The sequence below is a fragment of the Podarcis cretensis genome (genome assembly GCF_951804945.1).
Source record: "Podarcis cretensis genome assembly, chromosome: 5".
Taxonomy (NCBI): Eukaryota; Metazoa; Chordata; class Lepidosauria; order Squamata; family Lacertidae; genus Podarcis; species Podarcis cretensis.
In genome coordinates this window covers 42,109,350-42,136,223 of record NC_137174.1, presented here as the reverse complement: position 1 = coordinate 42,136,223, position 26,874 = coordinate 42,109,350, and the positions used below count along the sequence as shown (strand labels likewise).

General features: G+C 42.5%; 1 protein-coding gene and 1 long non-coding RNA gene across 4 annotated transcripts in view; both read right to left on the bottom strand.

Annotated features, from left to right (window-relative positions):
• The window catches only part of LOC307217357, a 23,634-nt gene extending 9,704 nt beyond the window's left edge, over positions 1-13,930 (bottom strand). The window contains exons 1-3 of one of the 2 annotated variants that reach the window (XR_013839573.1): positions 13,838-13,930; positions 12,810-12,889; positions 199-298 (exon numbers count right to left, since the gene is read on the bottom strand). This is a non-coding gene — a long non-coding RNA (uncharacterized lncRNA). Of the gene's footprint in view, positions 1-198; positions 1,267-12,809; positions 12,890-13,837 lie in introns of those variants that run through there. The other variant, XR_013839574.1, reaches the window with a different exon arrangement.
• Positions 13,814-26,874, bottom strand: LOC307217355 (uncharacterized protein C10orf143 homolog). Of its 2 annotated transcripts, none has more exons than XM_079978475.1 (4): positions 26,496-26,660; positions 18,391-18,555; positions 18,205-18,270; positions 13,814-15,755 (listed from the first exon to the last, which is right to left on the bottom strand). In XM_079978475.1, exons 1-4 carry the CDS (start codon positions 26,559-26,561, stop codon positions 15,699-15,701), a joined length of 354 nt encoding a protein of 117 aa, XP_079834601.1. In that variant the 5' UTR covers positions 26,562-26,660; the 3' UTR covers positions 13,814-15,698. The 2 variants fall into 2 exon arrangements, with proteins under 2 accessions (XP_079834601.1, XP_079834600.1); XM_079978474.1 differs by lacking the exon at positions 13,814-15,755 and adding an exon at positions 15,789-16,309 and having other exon boundaries at positions 26,496-26,874.

The window sequence follows — 26,874 nt, the reverse complement described above, 5'->3', positions numbered from 1 at the left end:
CTGTATGCCTTCTAGAGCAAGCTTTATTAATAAAAAAAAGTAAAGGAAATGTAGTGATAATTGAATCTCTTTATAGTCACCATGTAACAGAAAGGGAGGAAGATGGTTTCTGACCTTAGGGGAAAACATCTGGATTTCCTCTTTGCCCCCAAGATCATGTCCTCTCCCTTACACTATAATCACTTTGATTCACAATACCTCAGAGGGAGATAAAATTTGCAATGTGTGCATATGATCACAGAAACGCAACAGCATTCCTCCATTTCTGTCTTCCTTCCTTCTTCTTCTTCTTGAATCCCTACAGGAATCACATTAAATAAATATATAGCAAGCTGCAGTGTCACAACAAGTAGATGTACAATTATGAGGCCTAATACCCAAAGGAAATCAACCGGAGACTTATTAATATCCAGACCCTACAAAAGACAACTGTCAGACAATTGGTCAACAAGGTACATCGTATCTGTTAGATACTGACTAACCCATTATGATCTTTATGGAGTGTCCTTTTGGGGTCTAGATCTTCAAATATGAGTTGGAAGACCCTTTCCTTTTATTAGTTGCTAAGCTCTTTATACTTTTACCATATTGCAGCAGGTTAGAAGTCTGAGCTTTATTGTCTTACGTTATTGAAAATCCAGATTCCCTCAGCCTTCTCCCTCAGGTCAAGATTTGTCTGCGAATACATTCTCATTTCTCCATGTACAAAGGCTGTCTGGAGAGAGGCAGAAAAAGATTATGACTGTAATATACTTAAATCCAATTTATTTGCCTGACTAGAAACTTCCACACTTCACAATTGCTTCCTACAGAAGATTTTGTACTTAATTCTTTCTTGGCAGTAAAGAGCAAGCCCGATTCAGCTCATCTGACAGATATATACATGACACACACACACACACACCTGAGCCAAATGGAAGAGCCCTGGAAGAGATGGGTGAAAATAGCAAATTTGCACATTTACCTGTATGTGTTCACACTTTATTTTAATTTAAGTATGATTAATTTGCATGGTAGAAATAGCTCTTTAAAGCTCATGTGAAAAGCTGGCATGATGGCGAGAGGGATGGCTTTTTAACTAGATAACCCGACACCTGACACAAAGGAATTTCATACAGATGTACAACTGTTTGCATTGTAACCGAACACAAACCCCTTTTTATCTATTTTATAATGCAATACTCTTGTTATTGCTGAATCTTCACTATGCCTTAAAGGAGTGCATCTATATTACCTGCATTACATCCTGGAGGGAGGAAGAAAAGAAAAGTGGGTGGGGTGGTTTGAAAAGGATTCACCTGTCAAGAGCACTGGACCTCAAACTGGGCTTGCAGAACTGTTTGGAAGCAGTCGCTGCTCCTCATGGATCCGAACCATAAGGCACAATAAACCAGTAGCCTTGTTGGCTGAGAGCCTCCACTTCTTAGGTTATTTACCTATATGTAACAAGCCAGCAATATGCTGCCTTTGGGGGGGGGGCAGCCTGGTGTGCAATTGTTCTGTCCTGGTTGTTTATAGTCTGTGTCCTTAGCCTTTCTGTTTCCTTGGCTCTTCACCTTCTTCTGACTCTTTCCATTTGAAATTATTTGCTGCATGGAGGATGTGCCCACAGCCAGTCACCTGATATGGTACTGGACCTGTTCATGCCTGGACACACAGTGAGACCTGAACCAACAAGAAACAATCCCAAGCTAGGCGTTGGCACAAGCCAAGCTGGATGACAGACTGCAATCCTATGGAGTCACTTACATTAACACCTCAAAGGGGAGGGAGGAAGAACCCTGACTATTTTTGGGTTTGGCATCCCAGTCAGCTTGTGATGGATGAACTCTCTTGCCTTGTCCAAAAAAAGGTCTTCTGCTACCAACTAAAAATGCAAAAGGTAAGAAACTGGGCTCTTTCAATAACCAGATTGGTTTTTTCTATTCTTGTTTTAAAATCAAGGCTGAGAGCACTGGAGGGAGGGGGGGACTGATAGGGCAGGAAGCACAGAGGTTAACAGGTGGCAGAGTCACAGCAGAGCCAACTCCTTCTGGCTTTGCTGCCGCCTTCCTCCCTACTGAGATCTACAATGGCAACCCTGAGACTAAGAAGAAGGAGGCTGCCAGCCGTTGGACTAGATATAAGTAACTCTTGGGGTGGCTGAGTCTTGCTTTATATCATATTAATCAGTCAGGGAAAATGCTGATTGGTGGAACTGAAATTTGAAGAACATGCTACCATGCAAACAGCGCCAACACACTAGCTCATCTTCCAAGTAGCATATTTGATTCCTTTCTCCCTAAGGCTTGTATTCAGTGGAGTGTTAGGAAAACCAGTCTGCGCAATGATTTCTCCTTGTGCAACAAAATGATCTCTTTCTTTGTTCCCCCTCTGCATTCTCTAAATCTGTTCTGGAGTTTCCCCCTAACACTCCAGGGCAGGTTCAGGGATGGCACAGGGTGTGCTTGGGGGGTAAGGAGAGATAAAAACCCCTTGCGCCAATGCTAGACCTTATGCTAGTGCAAATATACAGTGGCTTGCCACCCATAATCTTAGGGATCTATTTTACTTTCAGTCTGAAACCAAAGCTCAGCTTGGAGAACGTCTGCCTTCCATACAACTTTCACTCAAGCTGTAGGACTCAGAGGCAATGGGGTCTGACATGGACCAGTTGAAATCAATACTAATATGTCCTAAAGAGCTGGATCTTCCACAATACTGATGGGACTTAAACTGTCATTATAGAGAGCCAGTGTGGTGTAGTGGTTAAGAGGGATGGACTCGTAATCTGGTGAACAGAGTTCGTGTCTCCACTCCTCCACATGCAGCTGCTGGGTGACCTTGGGCTAGTCACACTTCTCTGAAGTCTCTCAGCCCCACTCACCTCACAGAGTGTTTGTTGTGGAGGAGGAAGGGAAAGGAGATTGTTAGCCGCTTTGAGACTCCTTAGGGTAGTGATAAAGCGGGATATCAAATCCAAACTCTTCTTCATATATATATATATATATATATATATATATATATATATATAATTGTGAAAGGTTGTGCGTAAGGATAACAATATGTTGGCATAGTGATAAGAATAATGTACAGCTGATCAAGACAAGTGGACATCAATTCATGTACCAACAATGTGATTGTTTCCTCTTTGGTGATGGGCCTACACCTCTGCGCTTGAGTCAGAATTCAGCACCTGCTGAAGACATTCTTATGTAGACAAGCATTCCCAGAGGTTTAGAAAGTTTGTATGAGTTTTAATTTGCTATTCTATTGTGGTTTTAACTTTCTGTATGTTTTAAATTGTGGTTGTAAATCTATTAGTGATAATTTTATTTCTTTATCTTTTTGTTAACCGCTTTAAGGTTTTTCCTACAATCAAGTGGTATATGAATTTTATGAAACAAACAAACACAGAAATGCAATTTTTGCTATTCACCTGTCCACAGGTTTCTTTTGAAGCTTCGTCTCTTTTTCTAGTGCACTTCTGTTGAAAGCAGGGACAAGAGACTCCAGTAGGGATGAGATCTCTGTTTATTTCACTTTCCTATAATAAGATTTTTTTTTTAAAAAAAACCCCAATATTACTATTATAAATTGGGTAGCTGTTTTTAATCTGTAGTTTTAATGTAGAAGAATATTAGCTATAATAGCTATACTACTCATAAGGCACCCTCTTGTGGTGATAATACTGTGTGACTTGTGTAAGAGCTTATGCTACTTGTTCCAATCTTTGCTCAGGAAATCTTGCTCAGGACAAATACCTCCAGCACCTCTTCACTTTTCTAGCTGTTTTGTTAGTCTCATTCAAAAAGCAGAGAATATTAGTTAATTTAGATTACTAGAGAAGTCCATCAGAAATGCATTCCTTAATCAGCATCTCGTTCTCAGTTGGGGTTTCTATCCTAGCCCCATTTACCTGGGAGTAAGCCCCAATGAATTCAAAAGGACTTACTTCTGAGTAGAAATTGGCCACTTCCTGGCTGTCATGATTTTGGGGCACAATTCAATCACATACTGGCAAATTCAGATTCAACAATTAAAGTTGATTTGGAGATATCTGCAAGATACCCGCTCCCCCAAAAGACAGGCCTTTTCACAAGAAAAGAAAGTGTCAGAAACATACACTGCAAAGCATGGGATAGCACTTGCTTTGATGATCCAATATAATTTAACCTTCCCACAAACAAATAAGAACAAATGTTCATTAAATAGCCAGCACCCTGCCAGTGACCAGGACTGCATCCTAAGTAGGTTTCATTGCGGCTGAAATCAATGTGATTAACAACAGAATCCTACGCATACCTCCTCAGAAGCAAGCCCCACTCACTTCACTGAGGCTTATTCTTAGATAAGTGGGTAAAGGATTGCAGTCTAAAGTATACTGGACAGTGCATCTAGTTGGTGGATCGTTCATTACTTCAATTTAGAGAAACTCTTCTTAGCATATATACTGTGTATCTCAATTCTGGGCGTGGCATTAGGCTTTTTACCTTTTTTGACCAATGGGACCCTTCTCCCCTTTTCTAAGATTCTTCTGACAACTATAAGTGTATTTCAAAAGGAGATTATGGGGTTGTAAAGAAAAGAAAGAACAGAGTTACACCTGCTGGCTTAAGACGGCACCCACTTCATTCCATGTACAGAACCTGGCCTGACTGGCAGTTACAGAGGAACACAGAAACCTGCCTTGCACTGAGCCAGACCACTGGGCCACCTAGCCCAGTGCTGTCTACAGTGACGGCCAGCAATGTCTCCAGAGTTTCAGATAGGGCTCTTTCCTGGTCCTACTGGGAGATGTCAGCGATTGAACCTGGGACCTTCTGCATGCAAATCAAATGTTCCACCACAGAACTACAGCTTTCCCCCTTATTTCACCTCTCACGATAAGGCAGCATCCTCCACTGCGCTTGAGGGCAGCAGGCTAGCTTAGGGAGTGTCAGGCAGGCACAGCTGTCTCCTTCAACGCCTTGTATCATTCTCCTCTCTTCAGCATCTGCTGCCTGTGGCAGCTGCCTCACTCTGTCTAATGGCTGTGCCGGAGCCCGGTCCTCTTTTTTTTCAATAGGCCATCCTAGTTCCATCAAAGCTGCTCTGAGCATTCTGAAGGGAGAGTGGCATAAATAAAACACACGAAAAAAGCTCATATACATGCCTGCATCAGGTGCCCAACATAAATGAACTTGACTCTAGGCTAGGGTTGCCATATTAGAAACCAGGATACCCCAAAATTTGCTTGAGCTTCTTTTTCTTTTTTTTAAGGAAACCACCGAAATTGTTGAGGCTTTTTTTTTAGATTGACTTGCCTAAGATCCAGGACATCAATTCCGCCTTTGAAAACCCGGCAATGTCTGGGAAAATCCAGACGTATGGCAGCCCAACTCTAGGCTACAAATGAACTGAAAGCCAAGAAACCTTAGGTCACCTTTATTTTACTGAAACTGTATCCCCACTTCTTTGCATAACAGCTCAAATGCATAAATCTATTTGTTTATACCCAAACCAGAACAGAACACAAGACAGAGGAAGAATCTGCTACAATGTCCGTTGTTTTGGATCCATATAGAAACTGCCACACAACCCATGCAGATTTCAAGAAACATCTCTCTCCCCCCCTTCATTTTTAAACTTTCAAACGGTTTGGTGATTAGTTTTGTTAAGAGCACCACATTGCTAAGTTGTAGGTCCCTGGGGTCAGAAGAAGACATTTAGAAACCTAAATAATAATAATAATAATAATAATAATAATAATAATAAATTATTTGTACCCCGCCCATCTGGCTGGGTCTCCCCAGCCACTCTGGGCGGCTTCCATAAAAACCAAAAATACACTAAAATATCACAGATTAAAAACTTCCCTGAACAGGGCTGCCTTAAGATGTCTTCTGAATGTCAGGTAGTTATTTATTGCTTTGACATCTGCTGGAAGGGCATTCCACAGGGCGGGCGCCACTACCGAGAAGGCCCTCTGCCTGGTTCCCTGTAGCTTTGCTTCTCGCAATGAAGGAACCGCCAGAAGGCCCTCGGCGCTGGACCTCAGCGTCCGGGCAGAATGATGGGGGTGGAGACGCTCCTTCAGGTATACTGGGCCGAGGCCGTTTAGGGCTTTAAAGGTCAACACCAACACTTTGAATTGTGCTCGGAAACGTATTTACACATTGTTAAGAACTTCAGACATTTGCGGTTCTCCCACAAATGCAGACCATGAAAATGAAGACGTATTTGCAATCATACTTGGTAGCCTTTTTTATGTGGAATAATTACAGAAATAATCTGAAGCTGTGGATCAGATTATTAATGAAAAGGGTAGCCTGCAAAGTCTCCTAATACCTTTTGTAAAACAAGGCAGGAGACTGTATAATATAATGAATAGCCCTGGGCTTGAGGACTGCCAGAACTAACATCCTGAAATCTGTTGTCTCAGCTGATGAGCTCTAAAGGGAACACAGCCAGAAGGAGCAGCAACTGTACAGTCGATGGAACTGTTGAACGTTCCATATACCTTCCATATACTGTTTTCCTGTCTTTACAATTGTGTGGAGCACAACATTTAAGTCTGTTGGATTTATGAACTGCTTCACACAACATAAAGACCGGAACTGATTTACAAGAAGAATAAAAGATGCAGGTGAAAACAAAAGTTCTAAAAACACAGTCAGGTTTCCAAGAGTTGGAGCTGCCCCAAATGCCTGGCAAAATAAAAATTCTTTGCCTGGTGCTGAAACGACAACTAAATTAGTGCCCAGTGGGCCTCCCTGGAGACAGCGTTCTTTAGACAGGGGGCTACTACAGGAAAGACCTGTTCTGTTGTCACCACTCTCTGGACCTCCCCCAGATGCTGATCTCAGGGTCTGAACAGATTCACAATGGTTGCCATATGTTTGATGCTAAATGGAAACACCCACTAATAAGAGTTATTCAGGTAGTCAAGATGGCATTTACCTCCTTAACACTAGCCAGATGTGGACAAACCCCATTTATTTATTTATACTCCACCTACTAACAAAAGTTATTGAGACAACTTGAATTATATTAAAAGCACAACACAATAGTCACTACAGCCAGGCAAAGATATATGCAAGTCCCTCTCTCCTTGTTCTTTGATTTTCCAACAAATGCCATTCTGCAGCTGAATCTCTGGCTGTTGGAAGCAACTAGTTATTAGGCCACACAGGGCAGGATGTCCTCACAGGTTGGCTGCTGCTGCCTCTCACAGCCCTGGGCCTGATGGCAAATGTGGGAGGTGCTGGCAGGCAGGGAGCATATATACTACAGTGGTGCCTCGCAAGACGAAATTAATCCGTTCCGTGAGGCTCTTCGTATAGCGTTTTTTTCGTCTTGTGAAGCAAGCCCATTGACAGCTTAGTGGATTAGCGCTATTAGCGGTTTAGCGGCTTTTAGTGGATCAGCTGATAAGCGGCTTATCAGCGGATCAGCTGATAAGCAGCTTAGCGGCTTAGGAAAAGGGGAAAAAGGGGGGGGGAACCCGCAGGAACTCGCAAGACATTTCGTTTTGCGAAGCAAGCCCATAGGGAAATTCGTTTTGCAAAGCGCCTCCAAAACGGAAAACCCTTTCGTCTAGCGGGTTTTCCGTCTTAAGAGGCGTTCGTCTTGCGGGGCACCACTGTACATGCCTTCCTCCCAGTTCACAAATGTTCCTGTTAATCTAACGGGAGGAAAGCATCGCCAGCTTTGCTTGCTAGATCATAAATCCTACACTGAAATCACTTTTATACAATATGGCAATTTTGCATGACTCGCGTTTGAGGGTCTGCAACAAGAAATGGTTCTGCTTGTGTATAAACTACAGCATGGGTAGGCAAACTAAGGCCCAGGGGCCGGATCCGGCCTAATCGCCTTCTAAAACCGGCTCACAGATGGTCTGGGAATCAGCATGTTTTTACATGAGTAGAATGTGCCCTTTTATTTAAAATTCATCTCTGGGTTATTTGTAGGGCCTGCCTGGTGTTTTTACATGAGTAGAATGTGCCCTTTCATTTAAAATGCATTTCTGGGTTATTTGTGGGGCAAAGGAATTAATTCATTTCTCCCCCCAAAATATAGTTCAGCCCCCCACAAGTCTGAGGGACAGCGAACCAGCCCCCTGCTGAAAAAGTTTGCTGACCCCTGAAGTGACTTGTGCAGTCTGGGAGGATTTTGAACCCCCTTCTGTTTTCTGATCCCTTCAGAAGACAAAATGCTTCAGCGGGAAGGGCCAAATTATGCTTTAGCCTTCTCCTTCAGACTAGAGCATGTAGCCACAGCCAGAAGATCCTTTTTATAGAGTGATGTTTTTTGTAAACTGTTTTGATTATGTTGTTTACAATCTTGTTTCTCTAAGTTCCGGGGTGAAGCTAGGGATGCCGGAATCTTTAGGTCTTGGTTTCTCTCAATTTCTCATTTTTTCATCCTTCTGTTCTCTACATTTCCAAGTCAGTTTTTAAAAAGTCTTCATGAAAATTGATCGGCATTTTAGAATTTCTCCTAATATACACATTTTGTATGCAATTTTGCCTAGCATCCACATTTTCAAAAAAGGAACTTCCCCTAATAAAATGCATTTTTGTACTTTTTTCACTAATATATAGAGAACTGCATTGCAAAATTTGGAGATGTGTGATTTTTGAAGAGTGGCTGTTCGAAAGGTGGCTTTTGAATAGCAAATCTATCCTGTCTGATTACTCTCTCTTTGGCCAGGGCAACCTGCTCCAACCAGGCATCATCCAGATATTTTGGACTACAACTCCCAGCATTCCTGATGGTTGGCCATGCTGATGGGAGTTGTAGTCTAAAACATCTCAGAGGGCATCATGTTGGGGAAGGCTTGGCTAGGGAGTGAAGGCATGAGGATCCATACTTGAACAACATGGCACTATATCTCCCATAGTACTTTGTACAGATTTGTACAGATCTGCAAAAAGGTGTCTACGTCAGCAACACAACGCTGTAAAACACAAAGATGCAAAACAAAAATTAAACACTGCTGTTACACAGTAACAAATTACGAATGAAATAACTGAGCAGAAGTTTATAAAGCAAAGCACTGGAAACAGAAACAAACAATGCAGAAATCAATCAGTTTGGTCCCAAAGCCTTTCTGAAAAAGGAACAAAGTTATGGGACCTGGCATTCCGGAAAGTTGGCACCACAACAGAAAAGGCCCTGCTCTGAGTACACCTGTCAGACGTGAGTTGGCTAAAGCATGCAGACTAGGGTCCTCAATATTGAACAGAACACAGAAGGGGGTTGCCAAGTCTATCTGTAGTTCCTGTGATTTTCAATATATGTCCAAAGAGTTTTACCTCACTTCAACCAATATATGTCCAAAGAGTTTTACCTCACTTCAACCACCTAGCTGCAAATCATTGTTACAGACAGAGGTGACATGACTAGAAGAATCGAATCATCCCAGAGAAACCCAGATATCAGATTTGGTTTTTCAGATCTGTGAAATGTGGAATGCAAATGCTATAGTCCTTTTTTTTTAAATCCCTGCTTACTCTCTAATCTTATCAAATATACATCCACATATCGTAATACACACAAATAGTATTAGGGTTTGCAAAGCACATTTTCTTAGAAAATCCAATTTCACAATGTATTTTTTTCCTGCTGACATATTAGCCATTTCTTTATACATTAAAAGGTCTTACGCTACTCCAGCTGAAGGAGACAGAACTGAGCTGCATAGCAAAGGCAGGGTAAGCTAATCACATTGCATTATTATCCTTCTGCAGGAAATACTTTTTACAAGACATATACATAATGTTTTATGACATGCACCTGGTCTTTCCTCTTATGGCACAGGGAAATGTCTTACTCACTGATACCTATCCTCATGCTGTTTATCCCTCACAGTTACTTTGTGATATCACTGTTTACATGTGAATGGAGGTGCCTCCAGGTTCATAAATCTGTATGCAGTAGTATGGGTTCTCTAACAGCAATTCATTTTAATTATGTGTGACATAAAAGGACCACCTACAGATGAGACAATACAGTTGTAAGATTTTCAAGGTTGCTACAGGGAATACTTCATAACTGAAGTATGTTTTCCCTAAGGAGTTATACTACCATTTGATTTAATTTTTAATTTTTACATTTTAATCAAAAATAGATCAAATGGTGGTGGTACCCCCTGGGAAACATACTTCAGATATGAAGCAGTTTGTGTTTCCTTTAAATATGTAAAGCTGCCATTTATGTATAACTCATGAATGACACCCTGTGTTGCAAGCAAATATCATGCGGCGTTTTCTATACTGCTCCAGTAACAATAATAGAATCACATGCAAGTATAGCCTGACTCAACAAGGAAAAGACGTGCCACTCAGACATGTCAAGACCAGATTAAATTCAACAGGAAGCTGGTCCTAATTAAGGTCAGTTTCAGAGAACGCTGAAAGACAGAGACTCACACCATACAATCCAGAAGTCATGCATCGACTGTCGCTGAGCATGTGCAGAGTATCATACTAATGAATACCTATAGTGTTCCTCCACATAATGGGGCACACTATATGCCTCACATAGTGCCCTGGGAAAAATGGTTTCCAGGCACTTTTGAGACTTGACAAACACACCCTTTTAAACAACAACAAAACACAATACAGGCCCCATTCTTTATTGGGATGTTTCAAGTTACATTTGACAGTTTCAGAAGGACACACGGGGTGGGATTCACCTAACGGGCCCATCAGTGGAAGCCCTGCTGATAGTCTTCCACTTGCACAATGGGGCTTTTCCTCCTCTTCTCCCACCCTTCACCCTCCCCCAAACACTGGCTCTGCAGAACAGCGGTGGGGGCAGGAAGATTGTTCTGCAGACAAGCTGATAGGCTTGCACAGTTGGAATGCTCAACATTGCACAAGGCTGAATAGCACCTGTGGCATGTTTTAGAAATAATTCATTTCAGAAGTGCTGTAGACTACTTTGAGATTCTATATTAAGCAGTATATAGATGGTTTAATTAAATAAATGTGCTGTTAGGATCAGAGTGCTGTAATGTAAGCTCAAAAGGCCAGATATAGTATAGGAGCAAAATCCTAAACAAGTGCTTAATGCACCTTATTATTTAGATAGCATCACTGGGGTTTATCAAGATCTCAGTCTAGGAAACTAGGAGTGTAGCAGGAGACTATAGGCCTACTGTTCTATTCTCAGAACTCTTCCCCCTTAGCATTTTATCAGTCCATGGGGCTTGGAGGAGGAATGGTACTTGGACCACATCTGATACCTGTTTCCTCATTCTGTTCTTTAATTTGGTGATTGACACTGTGAGACCAGCACTGATTTATCACATAGGTGCATGTGTGCAGAACTATAGTTCCCCTTCCAATCATGCACACTGTGGAAGGGCAAACTATTCATAAATCAAGGATCATAAGTTGGAGCCAGGCTTTTTCTGCTTGGAGTAGACCTATTGAAATCAATTGAACCTACATTAGTGATGCGGGTGGCGCTGTGGGTAAAAGCCTCAGCGCCTAGGGCTTGCCGATCGAAAGGTCGGCGGTTCGAATCCCTGCGGCGGGGTGCGCTCCCGCTGCTCGGTCCCAGCGCCTGCCAACCTAGCAGTTCGAAAGCACCTCCAGGTGCAAGTAGATAAATAGGGACCGCTTACCAGCGGGAAGGTAAACGGCGTTTCCGTGTGCTACGCTGGCTCGCCAGATGCAGCTTTGTCACGCTGGCCACGTGACCCGGAAGTGTCTCCGGACAGCGCTGGCCCCCGGCCTCTTGAGTGAGATGGGCGCACAACCCCAGAGTCTGTCAAGACTGGCCCATACGGGCAGGGGTACCTTTACCTTTACCTTTATAGTCTTATTGATTTCAATGGAGTCTGCTTTATGCATGACTAAGTCTGGATCCAATCCAATATATTCAGAATTGTCAAACTAATGTGGTTGAGACTGAATTTATTTTAGTTCCATATTCTGGGATCTTTTCTTGACCTGCACAAGACTGGAACTAGCATCATACTCTGGTTACTTAACTGATGGGCCAATGAATTTATTTAGGGTGTTGTACAACAAATAATGGGACGCGGGTGGCACTGTGGGTTAAACCACAGAGCCTAGGACTTGCCGATCAGAAGGTCGGTGGTTCGAATCCCCACAACGGGGTGAGCTCCCGTTGCTCGGTCCCTGCTCCTGCCAACCTAGCAGTTCGAAAGCACGTCAAAGTGTAAGTAGATAAATAGGTACCGCTCCAGCAGGAAGGTAAATGGCATTTCCGTGTGCTGCTCTGGTTCGCCAGAAGCGGCTTAGTCATGCTGGCCACATGACCCAGAAGCTGTACGCCGGCTCCCTCGGCCAATAAAACAAGATGAGTGCCGCAACCCCAGAGTCGGTCACGACTGGACCTAATGGTCAGGGGTCCCTTTACCTACAACAAATAATTGCTGACTGTTAACACCTCTGTCTCATCCTCATGCTCCATTCAAATGCTATTTGTCATTCATAATTGAGACTGAGCTACAAAAGGTGATCAGGATCCATTTAAAATGAGCCGGGTAACCCTTAAACCCCAGTTAAAATGCACTGACAGCTTTGTTTTCTTTACACATCTGAGTATATTGTGTGTCACGTACAAAGTGGAACTGTTCAATATCTGGGTATGATATTTGAGGCTATGATACTCTTACTGGGACAGCTGGTCACAGAGGAGGTGTAGGTATAACGCTTCAACAGAATGCTCCCCCACAAAAAGGGGGGAAAGGCTGGCTTATTGTAGATCTGTCAAGAGACCTTGGAATATGCTGACAAAACAAGCCTCAAAAGAAAAAGCTGAGGCCTTAAATCCTGAAGAAAGACCTTTGAGGTCAAACCACTTACCCCAGGGAATCCTGTTCAGGTCAATTCCTGGAGAAAGTGGATTGAGGAATGCAGACCAAGAAATTCTAGCCAGGAAAGAACTAAAAAAAAATGAAAAACAAACTTAAGGAGAAGTCTGGGAATGAAGTGGCCTTGCCATGAAACCAAAACCTCAAGTCTTGAATAGATTTGCTTGCAACTATATTCAGATACCTGTATTTTTTCTACTACAGAGACTATGGGTCTTTGCAACTACTGTCTTTTGATGAAGGCATCCGGGTTTATGGAAGTGATGACAACAATATCACACTGTGGGTGATACACCATCTTTGTCAGGGAAATATCAGCATATAAGGCAGCATTCACCTAATGAACCCCACCACCAGAAGCTTCTGCTTGTACAGTGGGGCTTCCCCCACTTCTCCTCATGCCTCCTGAAATTGGGCTCAGGTGTATCTATTCGGAGAACCCCAAGAACACTACAAAGGGAGGGGGAATCATTCTGTCTGATATGCCTGCACAGATGGAATGTTTGTTGAATTCCACCCATAGTAATTTAATAGAATCATAGAATTGTAGCGTTGGAAAGGACCAGAAGGGTCACCTGGTTCAACCGCCTGTAATGTAGGAAATCTTCTGCCCAACATGAGACTCGAACCCATTACCCTGAGATTAAAAGTCTCATGCTCTACCGACTGAGCTATCCCAGGATTTTTTTTAATTGTGAATGCACCTCTTGTGGTTTATACTGAACCAGGGTTTCAGAACATACAAATACCTTCTCAAGTTACTGACAATGAAGCATCTTATGGTACCTGAGAATGGCATGAATTTTTGTGGACTAGAATCCACTTCATTGGATCCATGAGGCATTTTCCCCTCAGCTGGCAGAAGGGGAGGGAAGTAAACAGGGAAGTCAGGTGGAAATGCAAACTAGTCTGTGACAATCACATTAAAGGGCATTAAATGTATGTGGAATAAGCATAGTGAGCATGCAAAGAAGAAGTCATTAATGATAACACAAATGTCTTTGGTTATTTAATTGACACCTGTAGTGGAACAGGAACATGATTCAAGCCAGAGGCAACAGAACTGAATTTCATGACAGGTTGTAATTCAGTAGTTGCACTTTTCACTGTTTTGCTGTTCAAGAATGGCCACTTTACAAAACTGGTTCATTAAAGAACAATGGGAGAATAGGCTTCGTTTTAATAATAATAATAATAATAATAATAATAATAATAATAATAATAATTTTGTTATTTATACCCTGCCCATCTGGCTGGGTTTCCCCAGCTACTCTGGGCGGCTCCCAACAGAGGACTAAAAACAATAAAACTTCAAACTTTAAAAACTTTCCTAAACAGGGATTGTGTAGATTCTCTTTCCACTAGAATTTCACTATGTCTGGAAAAGTCAATAAACAAGAGGGAATAGTGGTCTCCCAAATCCCAAATCAGTGGAACATACCTCCATGAAACAGTGCATGAGTAAAGCCTTTAGTAATATGCAGTCAAACAGACAAGTGAAATTGCCTGTGGTAAGACAGGAAAGAAAAAAGTACGAACCAGATTGTGGGAGAGGGTTAATCTTAATTTTCTTAAATAATGATCTTTTTAAAGAAAGACAAATGTAATAAAAAAAATCAATGCTATCTTTTAAAACCAACATGCAATTTATTTTTTAAAAAAGTTTTCCATAAACACTGATTTACAAAATACAAAGATTTCAAAGGTGAAATAAAAAATAAAAATCTGCATTAAAAGTGGTAAGAACCTATATATTATTTTACATATATGAATGTAGGAGAATGAGGCTTTCTATACAAAAGGATGAATAACATATACACATGTACAAAACTGATCATAAAAAAGTGATAATGTTGAAATTTCTCAAAGCAACGCTTTTGTGGTTATAACACTTCCTCCCTATTTAATTTTGGGATATATAGATATGTGTCTATATGTTTATATATGTGTATATGTGTGTGTGTGTGTGTGTGTGTGTGTGTGTGTATAACTATTTACTCGTTTGTAGAAACCTTTGATCTAAGATTACATTTTCAGTGCACAGTGGCCTGTGTAAATATTCTATAATCTATTAGGAAAGGGGTGTACGGGACGTTATGGGAGGGGTAGTACTTCTGGTGGGGGACACTTCGTGCTCCTTCTAGGGTGGTAGACTGTTCACTTTTGGTCCTCACCCTGCACTCAGCTCTCATCTGTGGCTCCTAGAAATAGTCAGAATGTGACAGCGGCCGCACACCAGAATGGCTTTGACCGGCCATTCAACTAGAGGAGGCCAGACACACCTGGTTCTATATACTAGGAGGCTTGTGCTATTGCTCATAGGAGTGGTTGCTTTGCAAACAGCTAAAACCCATGCATGTCGTTTCATAAGTATCCCTTACTGTTTTCAACTAAGGCAGTCTTAAAGAATACTCGAGCCACATATTTTGAAGCTGTCTTACAGACTGTGTTGGGACTAGTCTGAGTAAACAGAGTATCACACTTCTGGAATTCATAGGACAGAATATGTCTAGTCTTGCTTGGTTAACTTCTATGAGTAACCACCCACTGGCCTATTGTGTTTCCTATGTGCTTTACATGAATGAACATTGTAATTTCATTGCAAGAAATACTAAGACGGTAGCAATCTAAGGCTGCTGAAAAGTGAGGATGTATGGACTCAATTTTCAAGAAGTATCATTTACTAGGTTCAATTGGTTGCTACCAAGTAGCTCAACTATAACCTAAGGAATCACAAGATTGATTTTAAGCCTTTTCAGGCAAGATCTTCCCCAGATCTAAGATAAACTGTATGAATATAATAATAATAATTATGAATGTAGTGGAGTGTGGAAAAAGTATGGAATCTCAAACCAGTCCTTATGTATTTTGTTATGGAGTATCACTGCATCAATGTCCTTTGATCTTCTATAAATCCCATAATATGGCCAAAGTGTCCCTGAAATTGGAAAAAAAAAGCAAATCAGGGGTTACTATACAGATCAGCATTTGCACTATATAGAAAAGGAGAAGCCAACATTGTGCCTTACAGAAGCTGAGGACTACAACTCCCTTTAGCCTCAGCTGCATAGCCAATGGTCAGAGATGATGAGATTTGTAGTCCACAACATCCGGAAGCTATCCCTGATGTAGAGAATAAGGAGTAAGCAATACCCCTGCAAAAATATTAGCAGCCTTGACAAGCATGGGAAGTGTTAGCTTTGATGTCCAAGTAAGACGTTGACTTTGTATTCTATGGCTGGATCTGTAGGGAGCTTCTGAGTGTGGCTGGATATGCTCATCCAATACAGTTGGCCTCCATAAGCCAAATGCTTTCTAAACTGAGCCTACACTACTTTCTTCCTGTTTGCATAAGAACAAAATAATTGCCTTGCTCGCTTAGACCAAGTCCCAGAGAGTCCAGCATTCTGTCTCCAGAGGGGTTGGCCAGATGTCTCCAAAAAGCTCATAAACCAGGCGCAGAAGCAACAGCCAACCCATACAGTTCAGCTGCTGCTGGGGACAATCAGAAATAAATCGAATCACCAAAGGCAATGTTTTAGCTATTGTGACTAATAGCCATTGATTATGCACCATGAATTTGTCTAATCCTTCCTTCAGACCATCTAAGCTAATAGACATCACTTTATCATGTGGCAATTTTATAAGTTCATGAATGGCAAATGGGGAAAAAATTTGTCCATACATCCTAAGATGAGAGATGTCAGCACAGGATTCTTAAGTGGCTCCTACTTTTCAGGGAACTTTTCCCATGGGGTAGATGCATGCATGAATACCTGTTTCAGACATTGCACAGAACCACAGAAACAGGAAACAAGAGCTTACTCATGCGCCATTTTTCCTCTGCTTGTCAAATATCTAAAATTGCCCACAGACAACATTCATCACACTTTCCCTGGCTTTTGCAATACTGGAACATGAAGGGAGGACCTTTGACTCCAGTGGCCTAGCCACATGTCATACAAGAAGCTAGTTGCAAAAGGGGTGGGAAGAAATCTTAGTGTTTGTACTGAAACAGGGTCATTTAGCTGTTATGGTAGGACCTCCAAGAACCCTGAGCTACCCAATGAGGTTATACTAAGCAAAAGTGTAAGCTAAGGCCAAGTTATGCATGATTAGGGAAATTGGCAGGCTTTGGTGTCTTTTGCGTGTATGCATGCTGCAGGTCAGCATAGTTTGACCTAGGATTCCATATCAATGAAAAAGCATGTTTTATACATTACAGAAAATGCACGAGAAGATCTATCTATCTATCTATATCTATCTATCTATCTATCATCTATCTATCTATCTATCTATCTATCTATCATCTATCTATCTATCTATCATCTATCTATCATCATCTATCATCTATATCTGTTAAATTGGAAAAAAACCAGGTAAACGAAGTCCTTGGATTAGCTTTAAATCAAAACATGGCTATTAAAATGGTTTGTAATCCATAACAAATGCCTATATCCTGACCCTCCACAAGGCAGAAGAAAACAAATTAGTTTGGCCAGTGTCATTGTGAATGATCCAGCTCCCTGACAGTGTCCTTTCCTTCAGGAGAGAGGACTTCCCACCAGAAAAAAAAGACTAATCACATCAGTTTCCATGGGGGAGAAGACCCACCCAGAGGGCTTTTGTGGAATGCCTGCAAAAAGGTCAACCCTTTTTTTGAGCTGCGGACATGGATGCTACTGCACCCCTAAAGCCAACTGATTTCGTTAAATTCCACCAACAAAGGACTCCCATCTGCAAAAGCCTTCCATTCCCTTCAGTAAATAGGATAGGGCTTCACTGGCAAAGAATTGCATGCACAGAGCTGCTGCCTAAACTGAACTGAGTGGGGAAGTCTGCAAGCCCATTACAAAGCACTTGGGGGTCTGTCATTGTTGGGACAGAAATAACTTTGCATAATTAAAAAAAATCCAACAACCTTCTGATACTGAACTAAACTGCTTGGAAATGTTTAAAAGAAGTGTGCCATATGTGTGTCTATAGCTTCTCCCCCACCCCCCAATTTTGTGGAATAGTACTTCTAAAACTCTGTCCATAAATATTAAAATGTCTCTTAATTGGACATACTCCTGGAATACAATAATCTACACCTTTTTAACTTGAATTGAGATTCATTTACGTGACTAAACTCTGCTTTCTAGAATGCATTTGAAAAATGAGCCCAAAGTCCCTATATTTTCCAATCTGATGCAGGAAACGTATTAGTTTTGCACTCTGCTAGCATATGGAGAAAAAGCTAAATCAATCTGCCTCTTTTATTTACATGCTTTATCCCAGAGAAATGTAATTGCAGGGTTTTTTTTTATTAACTTTATGTTTTATGGCTCTAATATTTAAGAACAAGCCTATCTTTTATGTCATAGTAAGAAGGTTAATATACTTACAGGTTCTCCAGCAATACATCTTGGGCAAGGCTGGGCTGTAGTTCTGGTTTCATTATCCGGAAATATCTGATTAACAAGCACACATACACAAAATTCTGAAAAAAGCAGCCACTGGTTGACATTTTTATTATGAAATATATTAACATCTTCTGCTAAAAGCATGGATTTGGGCTACATAAAACATACCACGGAATTTGGCTTTTCTTTCATAATCTGAGGACTAAAAAAATCAGCGGGATCTTTCTGCTTCAAATCCTGCTCCATATCCCAGTAATCCATAGCACACTTGCTTTGTGGGTGGCAAGTGCTGATCACTTGTGGAATAGTCTCTGAACTTCTACATGCTCGTTTCTAAAAGGGGGAATAAAAGGAAAAGAAATTAAGTGTAAAGTTTCCACCACATCCCACTCCTCTGCTTTGCACAAAGAAGGTCTCTGACACCTCTGCATGGGGCTGGGAGAGACCCTTGCTTCAAACTCTGGAGAGTACTGCTGCCAGTCAGTGCAGACACTACAGAGTTAGACATTATACCAATAGTCTGATATGGTATAAAGCAGCTTTCTTCATTCCTATTACATATACACACACACGTGCCATAGAATTCAAACAGCAATATGATAAAATAGAATAAAATAAAAATCAATGTGAGTATTTAATCGACAGTCACAGTGTGGACCACCCGGACAAAGCTCATGCATTACTGGTAGAAACCCTATACTAGAGAGATTTCCTAGGTGTGCTGAAGAATATCAGTTTATAACATTTTTAAAAAAGACCTATCTATCTATCTATCTATCTATCTATCTATCTATCATCTATCCATCCATCCATCCTAGTTGGTTAGAGCAGGCATGGCCAAACTTGGCCCTCCAGCTTTTTTGGGACTACAATTCCCATCATCCCTGACCACTGGTCCTGTTAGCTAGGGATGAGGATGACGGGAGTTGTAGACCCAAAACAGCTGGAGGGCTGAGTTTGCCTATGCCTGGGTTAGAGCATGGTGCTTATAACACCAGGGTTGCAGGTTCTATCCCTGTATGGGATGGCTGCATATTCCTGCACTGCAGGTGGTTGGACTGGATGATTCTTAGGGTCCAACTATACAATCTTATGGTTCTATAGTGAAAGACCTGTGCTCAGTGTGTTTCAGGACCTGTGGGATGTATAGGGCAGTGGAGCCACAGGATGCTGAATGTGTCAGTGGTTGTGGTCCAAGAAATAGAAAGGGGGAATAAGACCTGCATGCATTCCAAACATCCTATATGCACTATCCTTAGCAGGTGGGTATGATTTTCAACCACCCCCAGACCTGACCCCTTTTAATGTTTTTAGAGCAAAGGTTTCTGGAGGGTGGGAGAGTTTTTAACAGCTGTCCTTTCCTTTGAACCTCTGAATCTTCAGATGAGTAGAGCTCTCAGCACTTGTATTAGGGAGTGAAAATCCACTACAATATGCTCACTTGTAGACAGCAAATTTAAAGTGGATCAATGCAAGAAGAATTTCCAAGGAGAAAGGCTGAAACAAGAGCACTGTTGAGAAAGAAACAAGATATAGCTAAAGGAAGTGAATCAGAAACAAAATATGCATTATGCTATGAATGTGCAAAATGCCTTCCACCGGGAAAACATCCACCTCTTTTGTTACTGCAGAATTTGTCCTTTATTAAAATCTATGGTGTGCAAGTTCAAGTGGCATTAACTAGAGATATGCAGGGGACAAAGGATAAAAGGAAAAAGTGAATTGGTGCTGTGCATTAGATGAAATTTTGCTTATCAAAAATGAAACCAGACTATTGCTTTGGGTTGGGAGGTACTTAGTATCAGGGACAGAAATTTAGCATACAGAGTAGTTGTCTAAGAATCTTATACCAACGCAGGCAGAACCTACAGAGGTTTCTACAGAGAATTCCAAATTATTCTGAAATTCAATGCCATTGGAAAACATCTCGTGGAATTGCAACAACAGACCAGCGTAGAATTCTGATGGCGGATGCTGCATTAATAACACAGTACCTAGCACGTCCATGGCAAAGCCCTACAGGGTCATATAGCTTTGGAGACCACCTTAGGTTATTGAATTTCATCAGATGGTGCATAAGTGCACCAGACCTGTTCTAACAGGGCTAAAAAGTCTAAATAAGTCAAGAATATAGCTGATAAGGGCTTGGAACAAGATAATTACAACAGTGTCCCACTTTTTAAAAAGTACTGTAAAGTGTAAATCCAAGGATATACAGGCATTTTCTTCTTTGGAAACCTGAGTAGGCAGATCATTTTTATTTTATCATATGCAAACAAACAGAGGCAGGTATACAATGTCTGAAAAGTTCTATACGGATTAATCCATATCTTCACTTGGTCACAAGTGTCCGACAGCCAAGTACAAAAAGCCCCTGGCAAATTCTGAATGCTGCTCCCAACTACTTTGGGCTCACCCCCTGGGATATGCAGCAGCTTAGTGTTTTCTAAGGGTCTATCAAGTGTTTAGTGGCACTTGTCTGGAAACTGCAACCATTGTTTCAACAATGGTTGAAATTGTGACCTATAGCTTTATACTTTTAGGTAGGAATATGCCTTTTTCTTTAATTGCATTGTGAATTCTGACATATACAAAATAGCTTAGAAATACAGTAGTGTGTTTATGTGTGTGTGTGTGTGTGTGTGTAGCAAAAAGAGAGGTATAGAACATAGTCAGAATCCAGCCTTCAACTGTTTGCCTTCAAGAAAAGTGGTTTTATGTGTTTCTTGTTTCTGAACTATATATATTGTAGAGCCTGACAAGAGCTGGTTACTATTTGTGTACAATGACAAATAGAAATGAGATTACATTACTTTTCCATGTACAGATTGTGATGAGACATAGTTGAAAACAGGAGTTCACAGAATGTATTTTTTCCTCCTCCTCCTCCTCATATATGGTGTTTCCCTGATGCACAAGGTCTGTAGGTAACTAGTTGGGGTTTTGCTTTCACTTGCACAAACATGAGCAACCCACAGAACCTCTACAAGTAGGCCCTGTTTAGGTTCCCTACAGCTAGTACCTTGGCAGAACTATAAAGAATGAGAAAAAGACAATCTGTTCCAACACCTTCTTTGAAAGGCACAAATGCAGTCAAGCAAAGCAGTTACAGCTCCCATCACTGAAAACTGGAAGATTCTAGGAACGTCCTCAGAAAGCACATTTAGAGGGCAATCGGCGACACACTCCGGGTGAATTGAGCAAACTGGCTTTACATGACAGCACACAACCTAAGTGAATCTTAACCAGCCTGTGTAAGTTAGAAGTGGTACTCTACAGAACAAATGTGAAAGTCTAAACTAGCATTAACATAGAAGTTTCTTGGATGACCTTTGTGTTTACATGTAGTACTGTAGATAAAAGTATCAAGCATTTATTGCACCCATTAGCATACTGGCAAACCTGAATGAACACACAGCCAGACGATTTCAGACATTTATCTTACAGGCCAGGAAATTGTCTGACTGACCACCCCTGTACAACACATGTAGAATATACTTTAGGGTATAATTTGCACTAAATATATCTGATGTGCATCATGGAAATTGGATGTAGAGATCTTGGTTATTTGCTCATTAACCTTTATTACCTTTATTGGGGGCAACCCACTCAGATGGGTGGGGTTTAAATTATTATTATTACAAAACTGATGGTTGCCTTTTAGCTCTAGGCAGTTTCCAAGGGGGTGGGGTGGGGATTACCTGACCTGGGTATGTTACTGGAGCTTGTCTCTGTGTCTACAGATTTGATAGTTTTAACAAGGAATTGTTTATTTGGTATTGTTTCTCAATCATCTCTTGTTTCTCTTGACCTAGGGATCTGGATTCAGTAACAGATTGCTGACAGCCTCATAGTAATGCCCCCTTGTTTTAAATGCCTGACAGTGCTTTATATTGCTGCACACTAAGGGTGCATACTAAGACCAAACACTCATCTAATGGTGGTTTGTAATTCATTCATTCATTCAGCTGTCCGTCCTATTGTGGATGCTTTCACGAACCCCATCATCTTTGTCCCCAGCCTGATATTTGTTGGTTTGGCTACTTCTGCATGGAATATACAGCTTGACTCAAGGGATAGGCTAGGCTAGGTAGCCTGCACTCGGCACTCTGGAACGGCTGCATTACCATATGGCTGGAAGCACTTTCTTTGCTAAGTATATCAGTGGGATAAAAATTAAAGGAGACACCAATTACCAACTCTGATCTCAAAAGCTGCAGATAAGACCAATCACCCCTTAAGGGTGATATTAAAACTCACTCTACTGAATATAAAGCATTAAAGAAGATGGCCTTTAGACAGACACTGAAAATGAGGGTGGCATTAGCCTGCATTATTCCGATCAGCATGGCCAACAAATCCAATCCTCCGAAGAAATGCTATTAGTGTCACCAAAAAAGAAAAAGGGGAGGGGGGGGGGGCTTTGTGCAAAGTCCCTGAAGGAAAAGAAGCAACTAATGTCATTAATGCGTTAACAGCCTCTGGTCACTTAACAGAGTGGTTTTAATAGGCTCTAGAGGGGAAACACGTCCAGCCCTTTTCAGCCAAAGGGAAGGTTAGAGCTGTGTGTGGGTTTTGAAGATAGTGGGTTGGAATCCTTGGGGATTTGCCTGCCTTGTTGTATATTTGCAAATGTCCTTTTAATAAAGCAAATGATGGCTAACTACAATTAAGTACCAAAGGTGGCTCTTTTAACAAGCACATGCCGTTGCACTGATAGGTTTAATTACACTATAAAGCTCACCGGAAAACACTTCAGGAAAAAGATATAGGGGCATCAAGCTTTGCAAAATTAGTGTATAACAAATCACTGGTGATTTCAGCTTCCTGTCATGAGTATGCTGCTGCATTTAAATTCCGAGTCTCTTTAAGAAACTGGATTTTTGCTCACTAAGAAATTTTAAAAGCTCTTTGTGTTAAGAACTTTCCCTTGAACTATTTCCACACAGGCAAAAAAACAAAACAACAAAAAACAAAAAACCTTGTCTGTAAAATATTTGAAGGACCAGGCTCAGTCATGTTTAACTATTAACACTAGAGGGCAAAACAAAATCTTAGTATTTGGTAAAGTAACCCTCAGAAGCGGGAAACAAATTAATATTTTAAAATACTAAGTGCAGGTGTTAGAAATTTCTTTGCTTACAAAGCACACTGAAGTCACCTGCAGTATGATTTCAGGGGATGTTATTTAGTTTAGTCCCAATGTATTTATTTATATTTTTTTAGGTTTGTGAAGAAGTAGGTTGGTATAGAACAGGGGAGGGGAATTTGTTGCTGGGCTGACGTTGCTGAACTGCACCTTGGACTCTCAGCCATCCTGGTTGGGGCTAATGGCAGGTTTAGTCCAAGAGCATCTGAAGGGCCACAGTTTCCCCATCCATGGGAGGCAAATCACTTAAGGGAACCACATTGCCTACTCCTGTCATAGTTGAGTATTTCAAATTCCCAGGTACCAGTAGGCAAGGTGCCCAGGCAACTGGTTATTATTTTTTTCAAGCTCCAAGCAACGCTTTCTCTTCAGTGCACACGACATCCACCTTTTCCTCCTTTGGAAGTGACAATGTGTTATGTCAGATGCATCTACAACTTATAACTGGGTAATGGTTTCTGACATTTATGTATCGCAAAGTGGCTACATATTTCTCCATTCTCACGTCCCTGACAGCTCATGAAATTTCCTTGTCAGAATCTGCTACTTCCTTGCAAGGGTGGAAAGGTCTGATGAATGAGGAGACCCTCTAGGAAGGTGACGTAGGAGAATCACTTGAAGGTTTGAAGAGGCAGTAAAAGTATCTGACAGGGATAGGCCTAAGAACACCAGAAGTGATGCATGAAGCAAAAGGTTTATGACCCAGAGTATCTTTGTTCAGGCCTTTGGTTTTATGGTTTGGTCTTTTAAAAGGATAACACTGAGTTCATGTAAGTCAAAAGAAGAAGAAACCCCAGGAAGTTGGTTGTAACTGCTAGTAGTCACCTACCAGTTTTTTAACCACCCTGTCTCCGAGTGCAGATATGGAAGGCAGAGATGATGATGATGGTGATAATAATAATAATAATAATAATAATAATAATATTTATACCCTGCCCATCTGGCTGGGTTTCCCCAGCCACTCTGGGCGGCTTCCAACAGAATAGTAAAGGTAAAGGTACCCCTGCCCGTACGGGCCAGTCTTGACAGACTCTGGGGTTGTGCGCCCATCTCACTTAAGAGGCCAGGGGCCAGCGCTGTCCGAAGACACTTCCGGGTCACGTGGCCAGCGTGACATCGCTGCCCTGGCGAGCCAGAGCCGCACACGGAAACGCCGTTTACCTTCCCGCTGGTAAGCGGTCCCTATTTATCTACTTGCACCTGGAGGTGCTTTCGAACTGCTAGGTTGGCAGGCGCTGGGACCGAGCAGCGGGAGCGCACCCCGCCGCAGGGATTCGAACCGCCGACCTTTCGATCGGCAAGTCCTAGGCACTGAGGCTTTAAGCCACAGCGCCACCTGCGTCCCTTCCAACAGAATATTAAACATTAAAAGCTTCCCGAAACAGGGCTGCCTTCAGATGTCTTCTAAAAGTCTGGTAGTTGTTGTTCTCTTTGACATCTGGTGGGAGGGCATTCCACAGGGCGGGTGCCACTACTGAGAAGGCCCTCTGCCTGGTTCCCTGTAACTTGGCTTCTCGCAGCGAGGGAACCGCCAGAAGGCCCTCAGCACTGGACCTCAGAGAGAAGGCAGAGAATGAGAGAGCAAGATGGTTTCCAGAGGGATAGCCATGTTAGTCTGTTTCAGAAAAGAAACCAAACCAAATCAAAGAGCCTAATAGCGCTTTAGTGCATGGGACCATTTTAATACCTTGCTTGTCCACAAGACCTTTCAGAACAGAAGGGGCTCAGGGTTGCCGATGTGCACCACTTACCCCATGCTGCCAGGCAATATCCTTGGCAGTGGAGAGGAAAGCACAGGTGCAAATTTGGGCAAGCTATGGCGGGAGATTTGGGTAGTTCAAATCTGCTTGGCTCCTTTCAGCCCAGCAAAAACACCTGTCAGTCCCAAGTCCAACTTAAGAAACAAGGCCATCCTTCAGCTCTGAACCTAGCTCAGGGCAAAAAGGTGGCTTAGCATGCTCACCTGCTACCTAAGCCAGCTCCAGGCTTTTGGGGCCATAGACTAAGGTGCCTTTAGCTGCCCTTGAACTCCTTTCCAAAGTGCCAGGTTCTCCTTCCTTTCCCTCTCCCACTGAGCCTAAATCTACCCAGCTGCCCAGGATGAGGACACAAGAAGCTGCTTCTCCATCTCTTCACTCTTGTCACTGCCTGGATATTCAGAGGGGGCAGGTGAACAGGCAGGAGGCTGTGGGGGTTAACAGTTGGTTGCCTGCATAAATACTGGCCTCTGCAGGTGCCCACTCACAGCTCTGGCCTCTGGGGCTGAAGGGTACAGAAAGCAAGATCCCCACTAACTTCAGCTTCAAATACAATATGGGAAATGGGACAAGGCAGGAATTCTCAGATCTTCTGCTCTGAGGGCTCTCTTGAGACACCTGAAAATTACTGAGGCCCACCAGTCACAAAACAGTTGCTGACGGAGCCGGAGTTCGGGGTAATTAGCTGGCAAGTACTGACATAATTTTTCTACTGTTATCTAACCCACTTTTGGAAATAGGAAACTTAAAGGAGAGAGAGCGAGACACGCGCCAAGACATTTACGTTCGGGAAATACTGAACATAAATGCTACAGATTTGGAGGTTGTGAAAAAGTTGCAAAGTATTCCTACTCATTAAAGCTCCGCCAGCTCTTTCAGACAATACTAACTCGCCTGGACCTTGTAGCGAGCGAACGTGTGTGCGCGTGCCTTGAAATGCAAGGCTGGCACATTAACTTGCGAAGTCCTGTAAGGGCTTAAGCGGCTCCTTTTGCTTGCTTAGAATTGCAACAAGCAGCCTTGCTCTTTTCGTGAAGTTTGCTTTCTCTCCCCTTCGCCCTGCCCGGTTTTCCTACCCTCTTCTTTAGCTCTTGCTTTGAGAGGCTCGCAATGAAAATAATACGCGCGCGCTCTGCCTTTATCACTTTCGCTTTCCAACTTTGTCTTGGAAAGCCGGCCGCAAAACCTGCATTCAGGAGAGGGGCTGCGGAGGCGGAGGAGAGACGGAGAGCGGCACAGGGGTGGGGTGGGGCTCGTTGCTTTAGCGGATGTTACAGCGCATGCTCAAGCCTACACGTATCAGGCCGGGCAGCAGCAGCAGCGGCTCTTGTTGCGCGCAGCCTGCTAGAGCTGAGCGGGGGACTTACGCGCTCCGGCTCGTGCATGCTCAGCTCCGCGGGCCTCGCTCTCCGCCGATCCGCCACCAGGTTCATGGCCACTTGACAGGCCGTTTCTCTCACTGCGCGCTCGGTCCCTCCGCGCCGCTTCTCGTGGGGCTGCGCGCCTGGCGCTCCACCCCTTTCCTTTTCGTAGCCAATCCTCCTAATCTGGCAGGCGAAGGATAGAGCGGCCTCCGTGTGTGTCTTTCTCCTTGCAAGGCCCGGCTGATAGAGCTCAGAGCTGTTTGGTGCAAGTTTACGATGCCCAGATGTAACGATACCAGGAAGTAATGCAGTGATCGATCCGTGAGAAAAATACAAGCAGGGCTCAGGACTTCTGCAGCGAATCGGGTTATTATTATTCCCC